The 19,827-nt window shown below is 39.7% G+C and overlaps 1 protein-coding gene across 1 annotated transcript in view; it reads right to left on the bottom strand.

Moving 5' to 3' along the window:
* The window catches only part of LOC150085687 (tRNA dimethylallyltransferase), a 254,385-nt gene that overhangs the window by 10,349 nt on the left and 224,209 nt on the right, over positions 1-19,827 (bottom strand). Inside the window, exon 10 of the mRNA XM_090373447.1 lies at positions 6,983-7,097. Within this exon, the coding sequence (XP_090229573.1) occupies positions 6,983-7,097 (115 nt within the window). The remainder of the gene's footprint in view (positions 1-6,982; positions 7,098-19,827) is intronic.

Raw genomic sequence — 19,827 nt, 5'->3', positions numbered from 1 at the left:
GTCTGGGCGGGAGGGGGGTTCTTTGCTTAGATTGAGTGGGGTATAACACTTATCTATCTTCCTTATGGCCTGGTGGAGTGGTGCTGTTTTGTTCTCGAAGTAATCCTTCAGGTTAACTATCGCTGTTTTCTGTTGCTCTATCAAATCTATCAGGCCCCTTCCTCCCTCTTTCCGAGCTATTGCTAGTCTCTCCACTGCTGACTTCGGGTGGTGTTGGTGGCTCTTGGTCATCATTGTCCTTGTCTTTCGCATGATATCTTCTAGCTCGGTGTTTGTCCAATCTATGACCCCAAAGGAGTATGTTAGTACTGGAACTGCATACGTGTTTATGTCTTTAACTGTGTTCCCTCCGTTAAATTTTGCTTTTAGCGGGCTTCTGAGTCTCAGATGATATTTTTCGGTCAGGCACTTCTTGATTTCCTTGTGCTCTAAATGCTGAGCCTGCATCATCCCTAGGTATTTGTAGGTCTCTCCTTCTGTCATAGCTTTATGGCTTTAACTGTGTTCCCTCTGTTCAATTTTGCTTTCAGCAGGCTTCTGAGTCTGATGATATTTTTCAGTCAGGCACTTCTTGATTTCCTTGTGCTCTAAATGCTGAGTCTGCATCATCCCTAGGTATTTGTAGGTCTCTCCTTCTGTCATAGCTTCTACCTCTTTACCAGTCAGCAGCTGGTAGTTTTGGCCAACTAATTTTCCCTAGTGCAGTGTGTGTGGGTCTTGCATTTTCCTAGACCAATTGGTTAAAGAAGTGACTGTTTTCCCTATGTATGGAGACTTTTGAATTGCTCTGTATAGTTGAAGTAAGCTGTGCACTTCACTCTGTACTGTTGCTTTCAGAGTATTTCACAGGGTCTATTGCCAATGAATTGAATAGGTTGAATGCATTGTTTGGGCAGAAATTCTTCCGACAGCACAGGTTGGACAGTATAGAATGCAATGGCAGGTAGGGGTTGTAATTACTGCATTCAGCATGTGGAGTAGAGATAAGTCCTCGAAGACTGGGGGCATCAATCACACTGATAGGCATCTCAGAAAGAAGAATATTCCTGGATGCTTTGTGAACTCTCTAGGGAGTGATATTTAGTTTGGTATGTAAAACAGCCCTGGAGACTGTGAATGCATTGCCCGTGACCCTATTCATCCATCGCATTGCCCAGTACTTGACTGCCAGGAATTTGTTTATGTACGATGTCGGGGCAGAAGATCAGATTGGTGATGCATATAGTGCAATAGGTCATAGGCACAGCTGGACGTATCCTCTGCCTACGTCAACATTGATTAATCCCATCAGCTCTTGTTGGATTGCCCACATCATCAAGAAAGTCTTCCTTTTCACAATTGAAAAATGGTTCTGAAAAGTTATGCCGAGGTCGGTGTGAGACTTCACTTTCCTTATCTGCAATCCGTTGTGATAGGCTCTGATGTCATTTTTGATTCTATTTTTTGTAAAGGTAATTTGATTTAGATATGTTTAGCTCCAGACCTATTTGCAGTAGATAGGCTACAAGGCTGTTGATCAGGATGGAGACTTGCTGATTTATGAGGTGAGTTTGTTCAGCATCTTTAAATGTTATGTATAATTTGAGGTCAACTACATATGATGAGAAATCAGTTTACTGTGTGAGGAAAGGTTCAAAGGCAGCAGCAAACAGCAGACTATACAAGACACCTCCCTGCAGTACTCCCTGTGTTAAAAGCACTCCTGTTGGAAGGATTTATGGCTGATGGTGAGTTGTCTTAATATAAGGATGAGGTTGATGCTTTTTAACAGGAAGCCTGTTAAAAAGCATCAACCTCACCCAAAGTATGCCAAAGTACTTTTCCAGAATGTAGATGAGAGCCGGAATTGAGTGCTTATCATAAGCAGATGAAATATCAAGGAAGATTATGTCCAGCTGAGATTTACTGTTGAGAGCAGTTTGAATTTTAAATAGTGTGTCCAGTAGGTTTGTATATGTAGATCTTTTGAGGTCTCACAGTATGAAGATGTTTAGGTCTACAAGAGAAGCATTGGTTCATCAGTGCTGATTAGATAGTTTTCTCAAACACTTTTAATAGAGTAGCCCACTGAGATCGGTCTGAAGTTCTTAGGGTTTCTTCTTTTGGGTATAGGTTGTACCCTGTAGTGATTCCACATTGTCAGGATTGTTCTGGATATGTTAATGTGATTAGATCGTTAGAAGGGGGCTCCACAATGAAGGCACTGCACACTAACCATGAACAGAGAGAAGCCATCAGGACCAATTGTAGATTTACTGGGAAGTCTAATGATGGTATTTAAAAGGTGCTGTTTTTTATAGATATAGTTGAATGGGGCTCTCTGGAGTGCATGACAAAAGTGTTTAGGTTTGAGGTTTTTGGATCTGATGGCACTCGTTGAAAGTCAGAGATACCCAGTTCTGAAATACCTTCTCATACATATGGAAATCTTTGTTGCATTTGGATGTAATACATTTGGAGTGGTTTATTTTGAGGAGTACCAGTTGCCAGATTGCTTTTCATCTACATTTAAGGAAGGTTGTCTGCTCTTCCTTGTACATCTGGTAGTCAGCTGAGTTATGATACTTTTTCCATTTTTTGAAAGCTTTTTGTTTCCTCTTGAATGATTCTCTGACTTCAGCATTGAACCATGTGTAGGATCTATCAGAGTATTTTATTTGCTTGGAAGCTCCCTGGGTGGAAATTTCAACTAGCTGATTAGCCAGGCTAGATATAGCGATATCCATTGATTCTTGCTGTAGATCCTTCCAGTTTATTTCTGTGAGATGTGCAAAGATGATCTCTGGGTTTAAGTATTTGATGGAGTATACTGTTTTGGTCATCACCTCATTCCCAAAAGCTTCACTAGCATTTGATTCATTAGTAATGTTGAACCCAAACGTAATGGGAGAGTGATCAGAAGGGAAGCTGTGGTGTTCAGTGGTAAGACCAAGGTGTGAGAGACTGTAGAATAATAGATCCAGCATCTGGTTTCCCCTGGTAGGAGGTGTAGTTTGGTGAACTAAGCCAAATGTGCCAATGACTGATATGAGATCTTCAGTGGCCTCATCATGTCTAGGGGCATATTAAAATCACCTATAATGAAGGCATATTGGGGGCTAGGTTGGCTGCTGTCCATGCTATCAGTTCACTTCGTGAATCTTCTATATGATGTAAATGTGGCACATAGGGCTTCGAAGTTATCTGATTTGGTCACCTGAAATCTGGACTGCTTGAAACTGGATGAGTCCAGTAATGCAACACCTTCGGCGCATCTGCTTTCCTTGGAACGACACTGGTGTGCAAAACTTAAGGACCAACACTATTTCTAAAGGTCACAGCCATAAAATCTTTACTTAAGGTACACTTTACTGATGAGAAAGCTTTTGGAAAGTGAGGACATTGTTCTTATGGATTGACCTGTCCGTTCCTTCCGATCTAAATCCCATCAAACACATATGGGACGCTCTGGGGAGAAGGCTAGCGGCATGTCCATGCCCACCAGAAAATGTTCACCAGCTGAAGATGGCACTGACAGAGAAATGAACAATGCTACCGCAAGAACTTATTAACAACATTGTTCTAAGTATGGACAGGCAGTGCAAAGCCTGCATCGACATTAGGGGTGGCTATATCTCCTACTGAGGACCACCTCTTCCCTGTTCCACCTGTTCCACCTTTGGCAGTGATGCATCTGTATCATGGCAGCCAGTGCTATGTTGCCATTTTTTAATAAAGTCCCTCTGTACCGTTTTGTTTCCATTTTTGTGTCGGTGTTGTTTCCTTCATCATTTCTGTACCTCACGAGGTTCCTTTGGTATCCTTTCTGTACACATTGTACTCCCCAAACTCCAATTCTGCATTGCTTATGTCTGTGTGACACCACATCTCTGATATCCCAAGAACATCTGCCTTTGATGTTTTGACTAGTACTTCAAGATCATCAAATTTATTAACTATACTCCTAGAATTGGTGTACATGCAAGTATACATGCACCTGTTTCTACTCTTAGTTACCCTAACACAGCCCATGTATTTACTTGTTCCACTATGACTCCCAGCAGTCCTGGAAATCCCCATGGCCTTGCTTTCCAGGCTGCTGCTCAATTGAATTTCAATAGAAGCAGTGCAAGAATCACTTTCACCTCTGCCAGCGGATACAATAAATCTATTTGTCCGTGTATCCCCCCCACAAGCTGGCAGTTTTCCGCCCCACCTAATTCTGCCTCGATAGCATCAGCAAATATTCTTGTACCCTTTCTATTTAAGTATATACCATCCGTGTAGAAGCAGTCTCTCCTGTTAACAAGCACAGACCAGGCTGAGAAAAATTCTACTCCTCGAGCCTTGCACAATCTCTCCAGGGCTGAATTGATCGACAAGGCTCTCATCATATACTCCCTCCTATCGTGTCTGGGCAGAATTGTAGACACTTTCAAATTCAACCCTAACTCATGGCTTTTTTTCAACATTGACCTGTACTTGTTAAGTAATTCCGCCAGTCTCCTACTCTTAATATCATTAGTGCCAATGTGTACAACAATATCACTCTTTGTACCCTTAAAAGATAATATCTACTCTACAATGTCATCAACCTTTGCTCCTGGCAGATATACTGACCTGCTTAAAATGCTTTGGATACTTCCCCAGCCTGAGAGATAAGTCGAAGATCTGAAGTATGATAGGTTTTAGAGTAGTGACAGTCTTTTCCAAAATATGTCAGGAATGTCACTGGACCTGTAGTGTAGTCATTTTTCATTCTTTTTAATGCTGACTTTAAATCATCATCAGTGATTAAGAGGCTGATGAATATATCATCTTTAACTGGTATTAAATCAGGAAATGAGGCAGGTCTCAATGTATCATTGGTTTGAATTATAGAAAAATGTTTGACAAACTCTTGAGCAATACTGAATTCGTCATATAAGAGAATTCCATCTAGGTTAGGAAGTTGTAACTTGTTGCTGTTGGTTTTATTCTTGTGCTTCACGAAATTCCAGAATCGTTTAATATCTCCGTGAGTAAGTAGACTATCCTGAACTGACTCTGTATACATATTGTCAGCTGATTGCTTATATTTATACCTATAGAATTCTTTAGATTTAATTTTATGTATTAATTCACTAAGTGCGAGTAGGTAGAGCATGCCGTCAGATGGGATTGAGAAACAATTTCATATATAACTGAGTGAGTAACTATATAAACTTGATCAGGTTATTGGTGAGCATATCAATGTCATCAACAGTATCAAAGAGCTACTTATCCATATTGCTGAGAGCTAGGTTGAGCAGAGAGTTAGCCGTTCTGAAATTGAACCATGGAGGATGGGAGCTGCATCTGAAGCTATGAGAAGTCATAGTGATGTCAAAAGTGATTGGTGAATGATCCGAGTGGAATATAGGATTGTCTTTGTGAACCTCTATATGAGTAGAGGAAAATATAAAATAAAGGTAAGCATTTTCTCTAGTTGGAAATTTGAAAACTTGTTGAAGACCATAACTATGAAGTATATCAGTGGTCTCAAACTGGCGGCCCACGGGCCGCATCCGGCCCGAGAAGCAATTTTACACGGCCCGCGAATACATTTTAATTATGTATTTGTTGTAAATATGGTGCTTATAATTTTAGAGACATAGAGATATGGACTGAGATTATGTGCGCAACTGCTATTGAAGGAAAAAGAGATAGAATGAATAGGTTAGGGCTTTGTCTTTGTCATTGTATGCTTGTATGCCAGGCCACATGACTGGGGTAAAGTGAGAGAACTTCCCACGTCAATACAAACAGTAAATTTAGTTTATCAGCCGACAGTTGGCGGCGCTTCAGTATTTTGGTGTTTCCGATTTTTTCTATTGAGTTGGTACTTCTGATATATATTTTCCTTGAGTCAGTCACTAGTTGGTTAGCTGGATGCACAGCTACGCAGTTCATATTGCTATATAGATGGAGACAAACTAACGTACGGCCCGTCAGTTCCTTTCAAATCGTGCATACGGCCCGCATGCAATTTGAGTTTGCGACCACTGAAGTATATTATTGCTATGTCAGTACATTGAATAAGCAGGAGGATAGATTCCAGTATTCAGTACACTTGATGTAGTAGTAGTAGTAGTAGTGGCATGTGATGCAAGAAAGCATGTGTATGAACTTATGCAGCATCAGCCAAAAAAAAAAAAAAAAAACACGCCATTCCCTCCAAATGCCTGTCCAGTTCCTCCTTAAATTTATTCAACCTATCAACTTCCACAACGACAGATGGAAGTTTGTTCCAGCAATTAACAACCCGCTGGCTAAAGGCAAATTTCCGCACATCTATTCTACATCTGTCTTTTCTTATTTTGAATTTATGCCCCCTTAGGTTCGTAATCTGAACAAGTGGAAGGATCCCATCAGAACTCAGCGTGCACAACCCATTCAAGGCTTATATACCTCAATCAGATCACTGCACGGGTGCCTAGTCTCCAGCCACTGCAATTGCAAAGTCTCCAGCCACAAGGAAACTGCAGTTCCATGTATATAACAAGTGTTGTAAAAATTTTCATTATAATTATTAGAATATACATATTGCATAACTTGTTGGACTGACATTACATTTTGGTTGTCCACATGAATTCATTATACTGACATTTTACTGTGATATGTGAGGAGTAGGTGGCAGTGTCTGAATGGTGTGTATGTGTTTTAGTGCAAATGCAACTAAGGTTGTATGATGTCAGTGTAATGCATCAGTATTGCGTTAAGGTGACTAAACTTAAGTGTATATTGGTATGTATACCTACGTACATATCATATTTCCTGTGCAACAAATGAAAGCTTTCTCTGAACAGTTTCTAGATGATTTCTTTTTTGTTAATGCAAAATTGTCATACTTTGGAAGGTTATACATCAATGCTATTCAGCTATCAATAAACTCACTACTACTACTACCATTTCCATTCCTGCAAAGAAAAACAGATAAGTTCTAACAGACTATACACTAATTCTATTGTTTCTGAAAACATACCTTCCCAAATATTACTTCCTACTATGACTTTCTGGCATATATCACAGAAGTATGACCTATGAATAACTGGAGGCCTCCATTCCACTGGCACTGTTTCTATACCAGGAACTTTACCCTGAAGATTTATTTTTGAATAAAATAATAAATTAAAACTGGCCTACTAATAAAAATTAAATATTTTATTCTGACATAGGATATAATTAATTTTCTAGTCCTTCCTCAGTGTGAGTCATGAAAATAATTTGTATTCTAAGTTATTTGATAAATGCATTATTTGTACCCTGTATCAGAATAAAATAATTTCACTCATTAACATTCAGCAAAACATAGTAAATCAATTGTAATTAACTAACTATTCAGTAGGATACTGGTATGTAAATCATGCATTAAAATAAATAAATAAGTCAAAAATAATTTTGAAAGGAATAAGGAAAATTTCAAAGTAAAAAGACAGGTAAAGGTAAACTGCAGTCATTATCAATCCACTGCAGAATGGAAGCCTCCTCAACAATTCATGTTGAGGGAAATGGACCATAATCTGCGAAACTGGTCCACTGTGGGTTGGCAGATTGACCATATTTGGCAGTCTGGGGCTTGAACCCTGGTCTACTCAAAGAAGTGTGCTACTGCACTCCACTACTGACCACTTGGCTACAGAGGCCTCAAAGTAAATATCAGCAATCCTTTGGTATTTAACTCGAGATCTGTCAATTGTATTAGTAAAATTCAAAAAATGCAAGAAAACTAAACCTTTGCTGAACCAGGAAAAAAAAAAAAAAAAAAAAAAAATCCCACTTTGTATATACAATCTGTACATGTATTATTATACTATTACCATTGTCAGAAGGTACCAATTTAGTGTTTCTTTAAGCCTCATCAGGTCTGATGAGGCTTAAAGAAATCTGAGCCAAAGTTTATATCAATATGGCAATATACTACAAAATGTAAACCTGTGTAAGGTTTGGAGAAGTATAGATATAAAAAATGTTCTCTTGCTATAGGCACACTGCATGCCCACTTACATAACTTTTTTCTAGTGAAAAAAAAAATATTAAAAAAATAAAATAATTTAAAAATAATAGATAAGAAACAACTGTCTGTATGTCAAATTGTTTCATTCTTACTTTTGCTCAAAAAGATATACCTGATGTATAATTGTCATCATCAACATGTAGACAAGGTATGTCATGCATCTGCTAGTATATTTTGCACTGATGCAATTTAAAAACATGTATTCATTACAACATCTTTTTAGAATAATAGATAATATTACACAGTGCTCAGTTTTAAACTAGTTCTAGCTTTTATTACAAAACTACTGAATGATGTAAAGAGTACATAGTGAGCAAAATAAAAAAATAATAATAATAAATAAATAAAAAAATATATATATATATATAACTTTATACAATATACAATTTTTAAATCACTTCAACATCAATTTTTTGGCATTTTGGTATTACATAGAGGAACTTTAAACATCATGAGACACATTATGGCTACATAAATATATGGTCAATCAATAATTTTAAAAACAGTTTTCAATGATATTCTCTCCAAAGTAAACTTCATTATTTTGCTCGATACTCAACAGCTCCTCTGGTGCTGTGGGCATGGTAGAAACTTCACCATTCACCTTAAAAAATCTTTATTTCACTAACAAAATCCACACGCTCCTCAAAAGTCCTACAACTGCCTTGCTAAAACTGTGTTTCCTTCTGCCTGGAAGCAGGCTTGTCTTCCATGTATTTGGCGGATTGACCTGTCGTGCTCTTCAAGAGCACGACAGGTCAATTATGAAGTGATTGACCAATCCCGACACTTTCGCCACCGCCTCTGGCTAGAGTCAACATCTCGTGCAATGAATGAATCGCTGCAAGGGCACAAGGCTACACCCTATCTAAGAGGCAACTATTTTGAAACTGGATAAATGCTGGCAGCAAATCCACACACGTCCATGCAACAACAATGAGCAGAAACCTAGTAGTTGAATGTTTAATCTCATGCACGCACAACTATGTATTTGTTAAAAAATTTTGTCTCTAACGCCTTTATCCTGTTAGAACTGTCGATGAAGGGATCCATTTAACCCAAAAAGCTACACGTCATTTATCGTTTATTAAACTTTCTGGATCAAACAGTACAGTACTTATTTATTGTCATGAAATCCATTACTACAGGCCCATTTACCTATATATAATGAACTGCTTTGTCCAAATCTGGCAGCAGGATTGGAATACCTTAACTAAGAGAAAAACTATGTACAGATTTCTTCCCACTGCATATACGACCTACCCCTGCCCTCTACCATGGCACTCACCTGGACTCCACCTAATGTACCTTCCTACCGGTCATAGGTCCTTCAGTGCTAAGCTCACCAAAATAGGTATATATTTGACAACTCTCTCTGCCACTGTGGGGTTGAATAAAATTGGGAACATGTTCTTTAATACTGCTGCCTTTATCATCCACCCAGAAGCCACATGCTCACACAACTACTGTCCCTCCCATGCATTGAAGATTTCCTCTTTCTCATTGAAGAGGAACACTACAAACAACTGACTGTATTTGCCCAGGCTGCATTTAATATCAGAAAGAACTACCAACCACAGTTTCACCCACCATAAATAGCTCAATGAATGAAATTATCAAACTGAAACTCAATCAACATTGTGTTTCACATGCCAATTTGCAACCCTACTTTGCTGAGACCCTAGCTCAACAATATTTTAATCTTTTACTTCCCCCAGTCCCGAATGGGCTCCCAGGGTGGGAGTTTCCAGCTCTTCTCCCTCCTGCCTCTTTCATCTGAAGGATGCCTTCCTTCCCTGTCCTCTAGCTTCCTCCCTTTAATTCCCACTTTTGCTCTATCCACCCCCTCATACTTTTTTTTTTGGTCTCCGTTCAGGAAGCTCAGGCAACCCTTGTGAAGACTAGCCAGAGAATAATGACAAGCCTGGCTGCCTCCTAGGGGTGTGTGCAGGCAACATTGGGTCCCACCAGGGGCCCTGCAGCCACAAGCCAGAACATAACAACTAAACCCAACAAAATACTACACACACGCACACAACACAACACAAAACACTTTTCTGGCTTTTACAATGGTACTGTATTACGTCACAAGAGTACTTATGGCACAGATATGGAAAATCACTGGTGGCACCTGACCCGCTTCCCCCCAACTTTAACTCCCACTCTTTCTCTATCCATCCCTCACCCCTCTCACTTTTTTTTCGGTCTCTGTCTAGGAAGCTCAGCTAACCCTGGAAAGAGACCAAAAAAAAAAAAAAAAAAAAAAAAAACATGCACACTATATCCTCAATATTGTTATCACATTCTTTTTTTGGGGCATTGTTTTTCAATGATATTCTCTCTAAAGCCACACTATCTCTCTCTCTCTGAAGCAACTGGTGGTTACACTTTAATGCAATACTATCTTAAGCCATAACAATAAACATCGAAGGCATAAAGCGTGAAGAGTGTTTGGGTCAAACACCACCAGGGGTTTCCCTATCCCCGCATAGTATATATGGGTACATTGTTGAGGCTAGTGATTTAAAAGTTATTGTACAGTAAGTCCCCAAGAGATACATTACAGGACTTCCTGAGTTATGTAAAAACTACTTCTTAGTTTTATGTAACTTGGGAATGACTAATAAAATATTGCTACTATATCCCTGATATGCCAAAATTACAAAATCCACATACTATCCACAGGTCAAGAAAAATAGTTATATATACATATATATATATATATAAAAATAGTTATATATTTTTAATTAGTTCAATTAAAACTTTATCTGGGGACAGTGCTGAAGTAGCTGGAGTGGCATATAAGAAAAGAAAACAAAAAGAAGAAAAAACGCATGTTATTATACTTTAAAAACTGATATGTGGTATTTTCAAAACTAAAATTACTGTAACACAGAGCGAAAATGGATACAAAAATAGATTGTGACAAGTTTAATAATAGGAAATATACATATATTAGATTAGATACATACAAACAAAAAGCTTTCGGTTGTTTTGTCAACCTTCCTCAGTTAAACTGACAGTTAAGAATGGAGCACGAGGGCGTGTACTGCCAACCTTGTACGTGAAGTGCGTGACTAATTGTTGGATGTTGAAGCCTGTGGCTGTAATGCATGCAGACGTTGCCAGCTTTTGTCAATAGTCAGGATTGCTGTTTCGATGATAGGGTGGACTTGACAAACTTATCTAATTCATAACTTGGTGAGCCACAACAGGAGACAATGGGTCTTAATGGTGTACCTTCTTTGTGAACTTTCGGTAGTCCATAGAATTGTGGAATCTGGCAGCCAGAGGCATGGAGGTGATTACGTGTTGATTCTGTTATTTTCTTCTGTTTAAGCCAACTGTTGATGAGGATGTTCATTTTCGACTCCCATCATTCCAAAGCTTTGATGGGAGGAACGGTTAAGGGTTGGTAAACAGAAGTGTCCTGCAAAAGCAGCAAGGCTTTTGTCTCGTAATCTGTGAGATTCATTATGACTGCTCGACGTCCTTTATCTGATTTTGTACTGAACTTGAGCAACAAACAGTTATCTACAGAACAAGTAGACCTGTTGACTCTGGGTATGAAATTTGCTGTTCTCCCAAGAAACCCACCAATCACTGATATTGCCTTAGGCGTAGAAGCGTGTTTAACACGTTTCCCTGAAGATGTAGCACACACAATTGGCCTAAAAACTGCAGCAATTTTGCACCATGCTTGCCTTGCTTCTTCTAATCTCAACCACAAACAAATTTCTGCCCTTAAGACACTGAAACAAGACTCATCCATCATTATACCAGCAGATAAAGGACGTCGAACAGTCGTAATGAATCGCACAGATTACGAGACAAAAGCCTTGCTGATTTTGCAGGACACTTCTGTTTACCAACCCTTAATTGTTCCTCTCATCAAAGCTTTGGAACAATGGGAGTCGAAAGTAACATCCTCGTCAACAGTTGGCTTAAACAGAAGAAAATAACAGAATCAACACGTAATCACCTACGTGCCTCCGCCTGCCAGATTCCACAATTCTACGGAGTACCAAAAGTTCACACAGAAGGTACACCGTTAAGACCCATTGTCTCCTGTTGTGGCTCACTGAGTTATGAATCAGCTAAGTTTGTCTCGGGGCTCCTTTCTCTCCTAGTAGGCAAGACCACCAACACCGTCTCCAACAGTAGTGAATTCCTAGAACAGATCCGAACTATATCACAAAATCAAATCATGGCATCATTTCATGTAGTTTCACTTTTCACCTCCATCCCAGTAGAACTTGCCATCATATGTGCAAAGCAACTCTTAGATAACGACTAAACCCTTGGCAGCAAAACCAAACTAACACCAGACGATATCTCCACTGCTCTCAGACTGTGCTTAACAGGTGGTGCAATTATGTTCAACGACTCCATTTACCAACAAGTACACGGCACAGCCATGGGTTCCCCGGTTAGTTCGGTCACGTCAAACATCGCAATGGAGGAATTAGAGGGTCGTGCATTTACAAATGTACCAGATCCCATTACCTTTTGGTGTCGCTACGTGGACGATGTGTTCGTGATTATCCCCAGAAATTCAGGTGACTGAATCTTAGACCACCTCAATTTTCTGTCGCCTTTCATAAAATTCACCATCGAGCTAGAGTCGGACAACACCATACCATACCATACTTAGACACCCTTGTCTGGTGCGAGGGCAAGCGCTTGAAACAACTGTCCATCGTAAACCAATGTGTGCTGGCCAATTTACCAACTTCCAGTCAGCACACACGCGTAGCTATCTTCTTGCCACTGCACAAACCTTGCTAACTCGTGCCTGGACACACTCTAGCTCTGTAAATGAGAGGCGTGCCGAAATTGCTAAAGTCAAGGCGGATCTTACGAGGTGTGGCTATCCCATCAAATATCCTTGACAGGTGTGACCTACAGACACATGGCCACGTAATGACCAACAGAAACATCCAAGGTAATGACTCAGCCGCAGGCGCCTTTATCTCATACTACCCAAAGCTATCACAACAGGTTTGTAGTCTTAAAATCACATGGGATAAAATGCGTACAACTCCAGGCAGAAAATTACGATCCCTCATCTGTAAGGTATGTAAGGTAAAAACACCAGACCCCACCTTACTACAAAGCGGATTGGTCTACCGCATCTCTTGCTGTGACTGCACTAGTTGCTACATCGGAGAAACTGGGAGACGGCTCAAAAAACGCCTTTCTGAACACAAAAGAGCAATCCGCTTAACGGATGTGGAGCACTCAGCTATTGCCGAACACGTTTCGGCAACCCACCACGACATTGACCCACACCGTGATGTCGTGATTGTGGATAAGTCCCGCCACTATCGACAACACGCCTGGTTGGAGTCGTTGAACATCAAATGCTCCACTACCTCAGTCAACAGGAACAGTGGATGTCAAGTCCACCCTATCATCGAAACAGCAATCCTGACTATTGACAAACTCTGGCAACGTCCGCATGCATCACAGCCACAGGCTTCAAAATCCAACAATGACTCACACACTTCACGTACAAGATTGGCAGTACACACCCTCATGCTCCATTCTTAACTGTCAGTTTAACTGAGGAAGGTTGACAAAACAACCAAAATTTTTTGTTTGTATGTATCTAATCTAATATACAGTCAGTCCTCGTATAACACGTGTTTACACTACACGAATTCGATCATACACGATTTATAAATAGGGGAACGATATCTTATATAACACGAACCGAATTCGCTTATGCACGATTCGCCTTTGTGTTTACAAGAAATGGCCGTCGAACACGGAATCACCCCAACTGAACGCAACATGATAGGAATGAAGAGAAGATTCTAAAAATGTATTTATATGTTTTATATCAGTGAAGGGGAAACACATTTCACCATAATAATGTAAAAAGCAACAAAATTCCAGCTATCGGTATAATCACAAATGAATTAGATCGAGTTTACTACCAGTTTATAACAGATTCCATTAGCAGAAGGCAACTGGAAATTGTTTTTATTGTTTTATGGTAGTAACCCCTAGAAATGTGCTTTAGTAAAATGTGAGGTGTTAATAGTGTACCTCTGCCTTTACGGTGTTGTTTATTCAGTTGCTACACGTGCGCAGCTTTGTTTATGTGTATCAAGCGTGCCTCCTCATTTTGTAATTGTGCTTTATTCCCTAAAAATGAGTAAAATACTTAAAAGGTGTGAAAAGGAAGTGTCCCGGTGAAGACACTGCAGATTCAGAGAGAAAAAGAAAAGCAATATCGATAAACAGAGGCGGACTGGATCAAAAATTCTTAACCAGGAAAATTTATAGTGGCCTCATACTATGGTTTATGGCCAAAATCACACAGGCCTCCGGCCCACCGGGGTTTCCCCGGTAAGGCCAATGGCCAGTCCTCCTCTGTCAATAGAGAAAAAATATGAAATTATAAAATGCTTTGAGCGAAATGAAAGACCATGTGATATTGCACGTGCTACAGACCTAAATGAGGCAACGCCAAGAATTACAAAGAATGCAGAGAAAATAAAAACAACTTTCATAGTCAAAGTGTAATTAAAATCCATTAGATTAAGACACAAAGAATTGGAAGAGATGGAACGGCTATCATCTGTTTGGATAGAAAATCAAACAAAAAACAAATTTGCTTACGATAGAAGCAAAAGCATTAGCAATATTTTATTACGTAATAGTCGTAATAAAATACTTAAGTAATTAAAATGCTTACGTATTACATATAATAATAAATAATCGTAATAAAATACGTAAGTATTTTATTACGATTATTTATTGTGTTTGGTAATGTTTTGGTTACAAATGTGTGTTCAATCTTGGGTGGTCGGCACCTAACCCTATTTTTCCCATAGGGCCTGTTGTTTATATTACATGATTTTGCATTGCACGAGGGTTTCTAGGAACACAACTATCGTGCTATACGAGGACTGACTGTATGTATATTTCCTATTATTAAACTCGTCACAATCTATTTTTGTATCCATTTTCACTCTTTGTTACAGTAATTTTAGTTTTGATAATGAATCCAGAGCGTACAGGTCTCTTTAATGATATATATTTTGTAGACTTGGTTATTATTGTTGACTTCATTAGTGTCGATCCCTTCACCACTTCTCATATTCTCTCTGTCCTTTATTATTGTGTTCACTGTTGACAATAACAAATCTAAATTCTGCACAATACTTGTTAATGTTTGACCATTTTTATACATCCTTATTATTTTAGTTTTCTGATCCAAATCGATCGCTTTCCTTTTCTTGGTAGATTTACTAGTACCGCTGTCACTTATTCTCTTAGTTGGCACCGTGATAACAGTCAAAATGAAATTTTCTGTAAAGAACTTCACAGGTTTAAAGCAGAAACACACTATTATCACCTCACATGATCTCACATTCTGGAGGTCATGACCATAAAACAATTTGCACTTTCCGGTTTACTGGGCTTTTCTGTTAGTGAAATTCATTATAAATGGGTAGTAAACTCGATCTTATTGCATTTGCAATAATACTGATAGCTAGAATTCTGTAGGTTTTTACATTGTTATGGCATATAAAAATAAAACATAAATAAATTTTCAGAATCTTCACTTCATTCCTATTTTTTAAGCTTCGTAAACTGATTACTCACTTGGTATCTCACTTGTGCAATTTGTGCATGCCATGTTCATTGTTATTGATTGCTTATTTATTATTATTATTTTTTTCTGTTTTAAATTTTACAATCAAAAAAAAAAAAAAAAAAAATCGAGTGAAAAAACAAGTCCAAAGTTACGTAACTTGGGGACTTTATATATGTAGTGATGTATATCGTTGTTCATTTGGCCACTGAGCCTCTGTTAGGGCCCAATGTTACCACACTCTGCCTCATAGATGCAAACCAGGTAGCCAATAGCTTGAAGTTTTACTCTGGCAGGCCCTACTACCTAATTTCCTGAGATTTCAGTGGCTAGGACTTAAAAAAAAAAAAAAAAAAAAAATGTGAGGAAATGCTGGAATTGGTAAAGCCAAATGCTAGTGAGCATGGTTCAATTTTGACATAATTAAATTTAAAAGGTGTGGGCATTCGCTTGCATATAGATAGATTGGGGAGACCGAAGACTGGGGTGAAAAGACAGAAATATGGAGACGATAGGGAAGGCAACCCAGAAAAAAAAAAAAAAAAAAAAAATCAGTGAGGCAGGCCTATGCCCCACTAGGAAAAGGAAGGAAGCCCTGGCTCCTCTCCCCTACCAGGGGATAGGAATTAAAGATGAATAGGGTTAGAGCACTCTATTCGGAATGCCAAATGGCTATGGTGAGCCAATTGCCTGTTGTCTTCATCTGTAGTTTGTGTTGTCTTTGTCAGTCTTAATCCGAGGAGTTGTCACACATGGGTTTAACGACCCGTCCATGAAGATTGTCAGCTTGTGTTATTGTGATTTTACCTGATGAAGGTCACTCTTGGGTACAAGACCCGTCCGTGGTGTGTGTTTCTAGATGGCAGAACAAAATCCCTGTGAGGTCAGACTTCACAGCCCGCAGCTGCATGTCTTACATTGTTATATCATGGGTGTCAAATGTTGATACATTGAGATGAGCATTCTCCTTCTTGTAAACAGCTTTTGTGCATGGTCAGAGAATACCAGGTATTCCTTTGAGTCAAGCAGGTGTTACTGTCCTCTGGATAGGTATGTTAGTTTTGTGATCAAGTTGTTGCCAGCTCTCCAAGCTGCCGCAGACACAAGAGGGGTCCTCCTGGATCCTGAGTTGGGAGAGTTTTTCATTTATGGCTCCATGGCCAGTGAATAGATGTTGGTTTCAGGCCTGGCAAGAACCAGGCCAGGGTCCTGGGGTAGATTTGGCCAATGTGAGGGATGAATTTTTTGGTGATGTTGCCGGTGTGGGAGTGGTTCCATCTTCTGTACTAGTGAGCATGTAGCCTGTTGACTTTGGCAGTCCGGTTGTTAGTGGGGTCTGTGGTGTAGCCTAGGCATGTTTTGGATGCTCCTTTTGCCAGGTGATAAACAAGTCCCCATCCCCACTGGATGATCTTGAGGTCCAACAGAAGAACCCCTGCCAGGACCTGCAGCACATTGGTGCTCACAGTGCTGCAGGTGCAGGTAATAGTTACGAGAATAATTCTTTGGATAGAGTCTATTGTTCTTTTGTTCACAGCAGTGGTGGCTTTACCGAACCATGCTCCAGCAGCATATGTGATGATGAACGTGAAGATTGCACCTCATAAAACAGGTGCAATGTGTGTCAACCGAGTCCCCAGTCCCTGCTGGATGACAACCGAGTCCCCAGTCCCTGCTGGTGACCCTGGTAATCATTGCAGTGTAGCCTCTGATTTTTTTTCCAGATATATTTGAGATGTTCTTGAAATGAGAGATTGTGATCCAAGATCACATAGAGGTATCTGAGTTGAGCAGAAAATTTAATTGTTCTGTGGTCTATCTTTATTTGGGGTGGTTACCGAATTTGAAGTTTTGCCTTCAATAGTAAGGATTTGTTTTAGCCTAGGAGATTCTCAGGCAGTTGTGTTCAGTGAACGGTTGGACAGGGTCTCCAAGTGGATTCATGAGTCCACGGAGAGGTCATCCGCAAAGGCCTGGGAGCACACTTCATCCAGGTCCAAGGTCAGGAAGCTATTCAGGATGACATTCCACAAAAGTGAGCCCAGAACTGAACCATGTGGGCAGGCCTTGTACACGTTCCTAGAGAGGGTTTGGTAGGGAGCCTTGACTGTTATTGTTCTGTCAGAGAGATAGCTGGAGATGATGCAGTAGAGGTTTTCAGGGATGTCTGCAGCCCTGAACCTCGCCAGGGCTGCAGGGATGCTCGGCCACCAAAGAGAGTCGAATGCCCCAGAGAAGTCCACAGAAATCAGGAGGAAGTATTTCTTATCGCCAGCCCAGCCTGTACTTGTTCTAGTAAGTGTATATGGGCATCCACTGTGGAGGACCCCCACCTGAAGCTGAACTGATTGGGTGATGGGAGACTGGCCATCTCATAGGGTCTCAGCAGGCAGTTGTATAAGTGGCACTCCAGAAGCTTGCTGAAAACCGGGAGGAGAGCAATAGATCGGTAATAATCGGGAATGTCTAAGGGTTTAGACAGATTCTTAGGAATTAGTTTTACGTTTGCAGTTTTCCATTTCAGCAGGAAGGTTCCTGTCGTTAAACAACAGTTGTACAGGTTGAGGATTCAGGTCTGGGGCAACTCCACAACCTTCTTGATATTTTCAGGCTCCACAGGTCTGGTCCAGGGCATTTGTTTCCTTTAATTAATGAGGTAAAGTAAAGTCACTTTACTTCTTGTGAGCATGGACCGCCCAGAAATAACTTTGTCCCTTATTAAGAAATTTAGTCTATAACGTTTTAGTAAATTTGACAACTGTCTTCAATTTCCAGTCCGTTATTGCTGGATGGTTTAGTTTTCAGTGGGTTGATGTGAATCGGCTTTGCTCATCCTTTTGGCAGTGAGTAGATTATGGAAATTGAAAACAGGATTATTTTTAAGAAACCCCTATATATTAACAATTTTAAAACCACAATATCGAATCATAAATTAATTTTATATAATGTATTAATTAGATTAATTTAATGTGAGCATTGGGCCGAAGAATTTCAATTCAAGGTGCATTACTGTTAAAGAAAGATTTACATAAAATATCCATGATCGAGGCCTCCATAGCCAAGTGGTCAGGAGCGGGAGTGCAGTAGCACACGCTCTTTGAGTAGACGGGGGGGGGGTGTTCAAGCCCCTGACTGCTAAATACGGTCGATCTGCCAACTCGCACTGGACAAGCGTCGCAGATTATGGCCCATTTCCCTCAACACGAATTGCTGAGGAGGCTTCCATCCTGTAGTGGGTTGACAATGGCGGCAGTTTTTTTTTTTTATCCATGATCATGAGCGGTGATTTCAACATGAACTTCGAACTGGAAGAAAGTAAACCATTAATTACTTTCCTGCAAGAAACGTTCAATCTCACAATGAAAACTAATCCCCCAATCTCAACTACAAGATTGGGTACATCAATTGAGGCTGTTTTTAAGAGGTTTATAGATACATTGCAGTTGCAACTATAGGTCTCTTACTTCAGTTATCATAAATCCATTGTATCTTGTCTTCCAGCTGAAATTATGGAAATTTGTGAATTATGAATAAAATATTTACAATACAAGAGCTCTTATTTCGTAACCAAGATATATACATCAAAATACCTAAAAGAAATGCGAAGATTAGTCACTTAATGGAAATGATGTCATTTCCGTTAAGGTTACTACTGGAAATGACATCAGTTGACATAATTTCCATTAGTAACGTTATATTCCATGATTCCCCATTAGTCCCATGATCCTTTGCGTGATCCCTTCTCCCGACTCCATTTTTCTTTGTTATGAAACGGAAATGACGTCAAATGATGTAATTTCTATATCACAAAATTGTGACAAATTGATTTTACTACCATCCGGAATTTAGTAGGTGCCGCCAAAGATGTTTACACATCAAAAATGAAAAAATACTTGGGCGTAATTGTGGTCAGATATAATGTTCTCTGGGCAGTGACAGGCTACTAGAGCAGCTCGTGGGTTTTTGTCAATGATATACCGGAACTCTGCTAGCAGGGATAAGGAGGTGATTACCCCATTGTACAAGGCAATGGTTAGGCCTGGAGGCCTCATTTTAAGAAGGATGTAGATCTATTGGAATTGGTGCAGAGAAGAGCAATGAGATTAGTGAAAGGAACAAAAGGGTAGTAGTATCAAGAAAGGCTTCAGCACTGCAAATTGAAGCATCTGGAGAGAAGGCACCTGTGAGGTGATCTGATTAAGCT

This window comes from Mastigoproctus giganteus, chromosome 5, assembly GCF_048544385.1.
Source record: "Mastigoproctus giganteus isolate SK-2022 chromosome 5, ASM4854438v1, whole genome shotgun sequence".
Classification (NCBI taxonomy): Eukaryota; Metazoa; Arthropoda; class Arachnida; order Uropygi; family Thelyphonidae; genus Mastigoproctus; species Mastigoproctus giganteus.
This window is presented reverse-complemented; position numbering and strand designations above follow the sequence as displayed.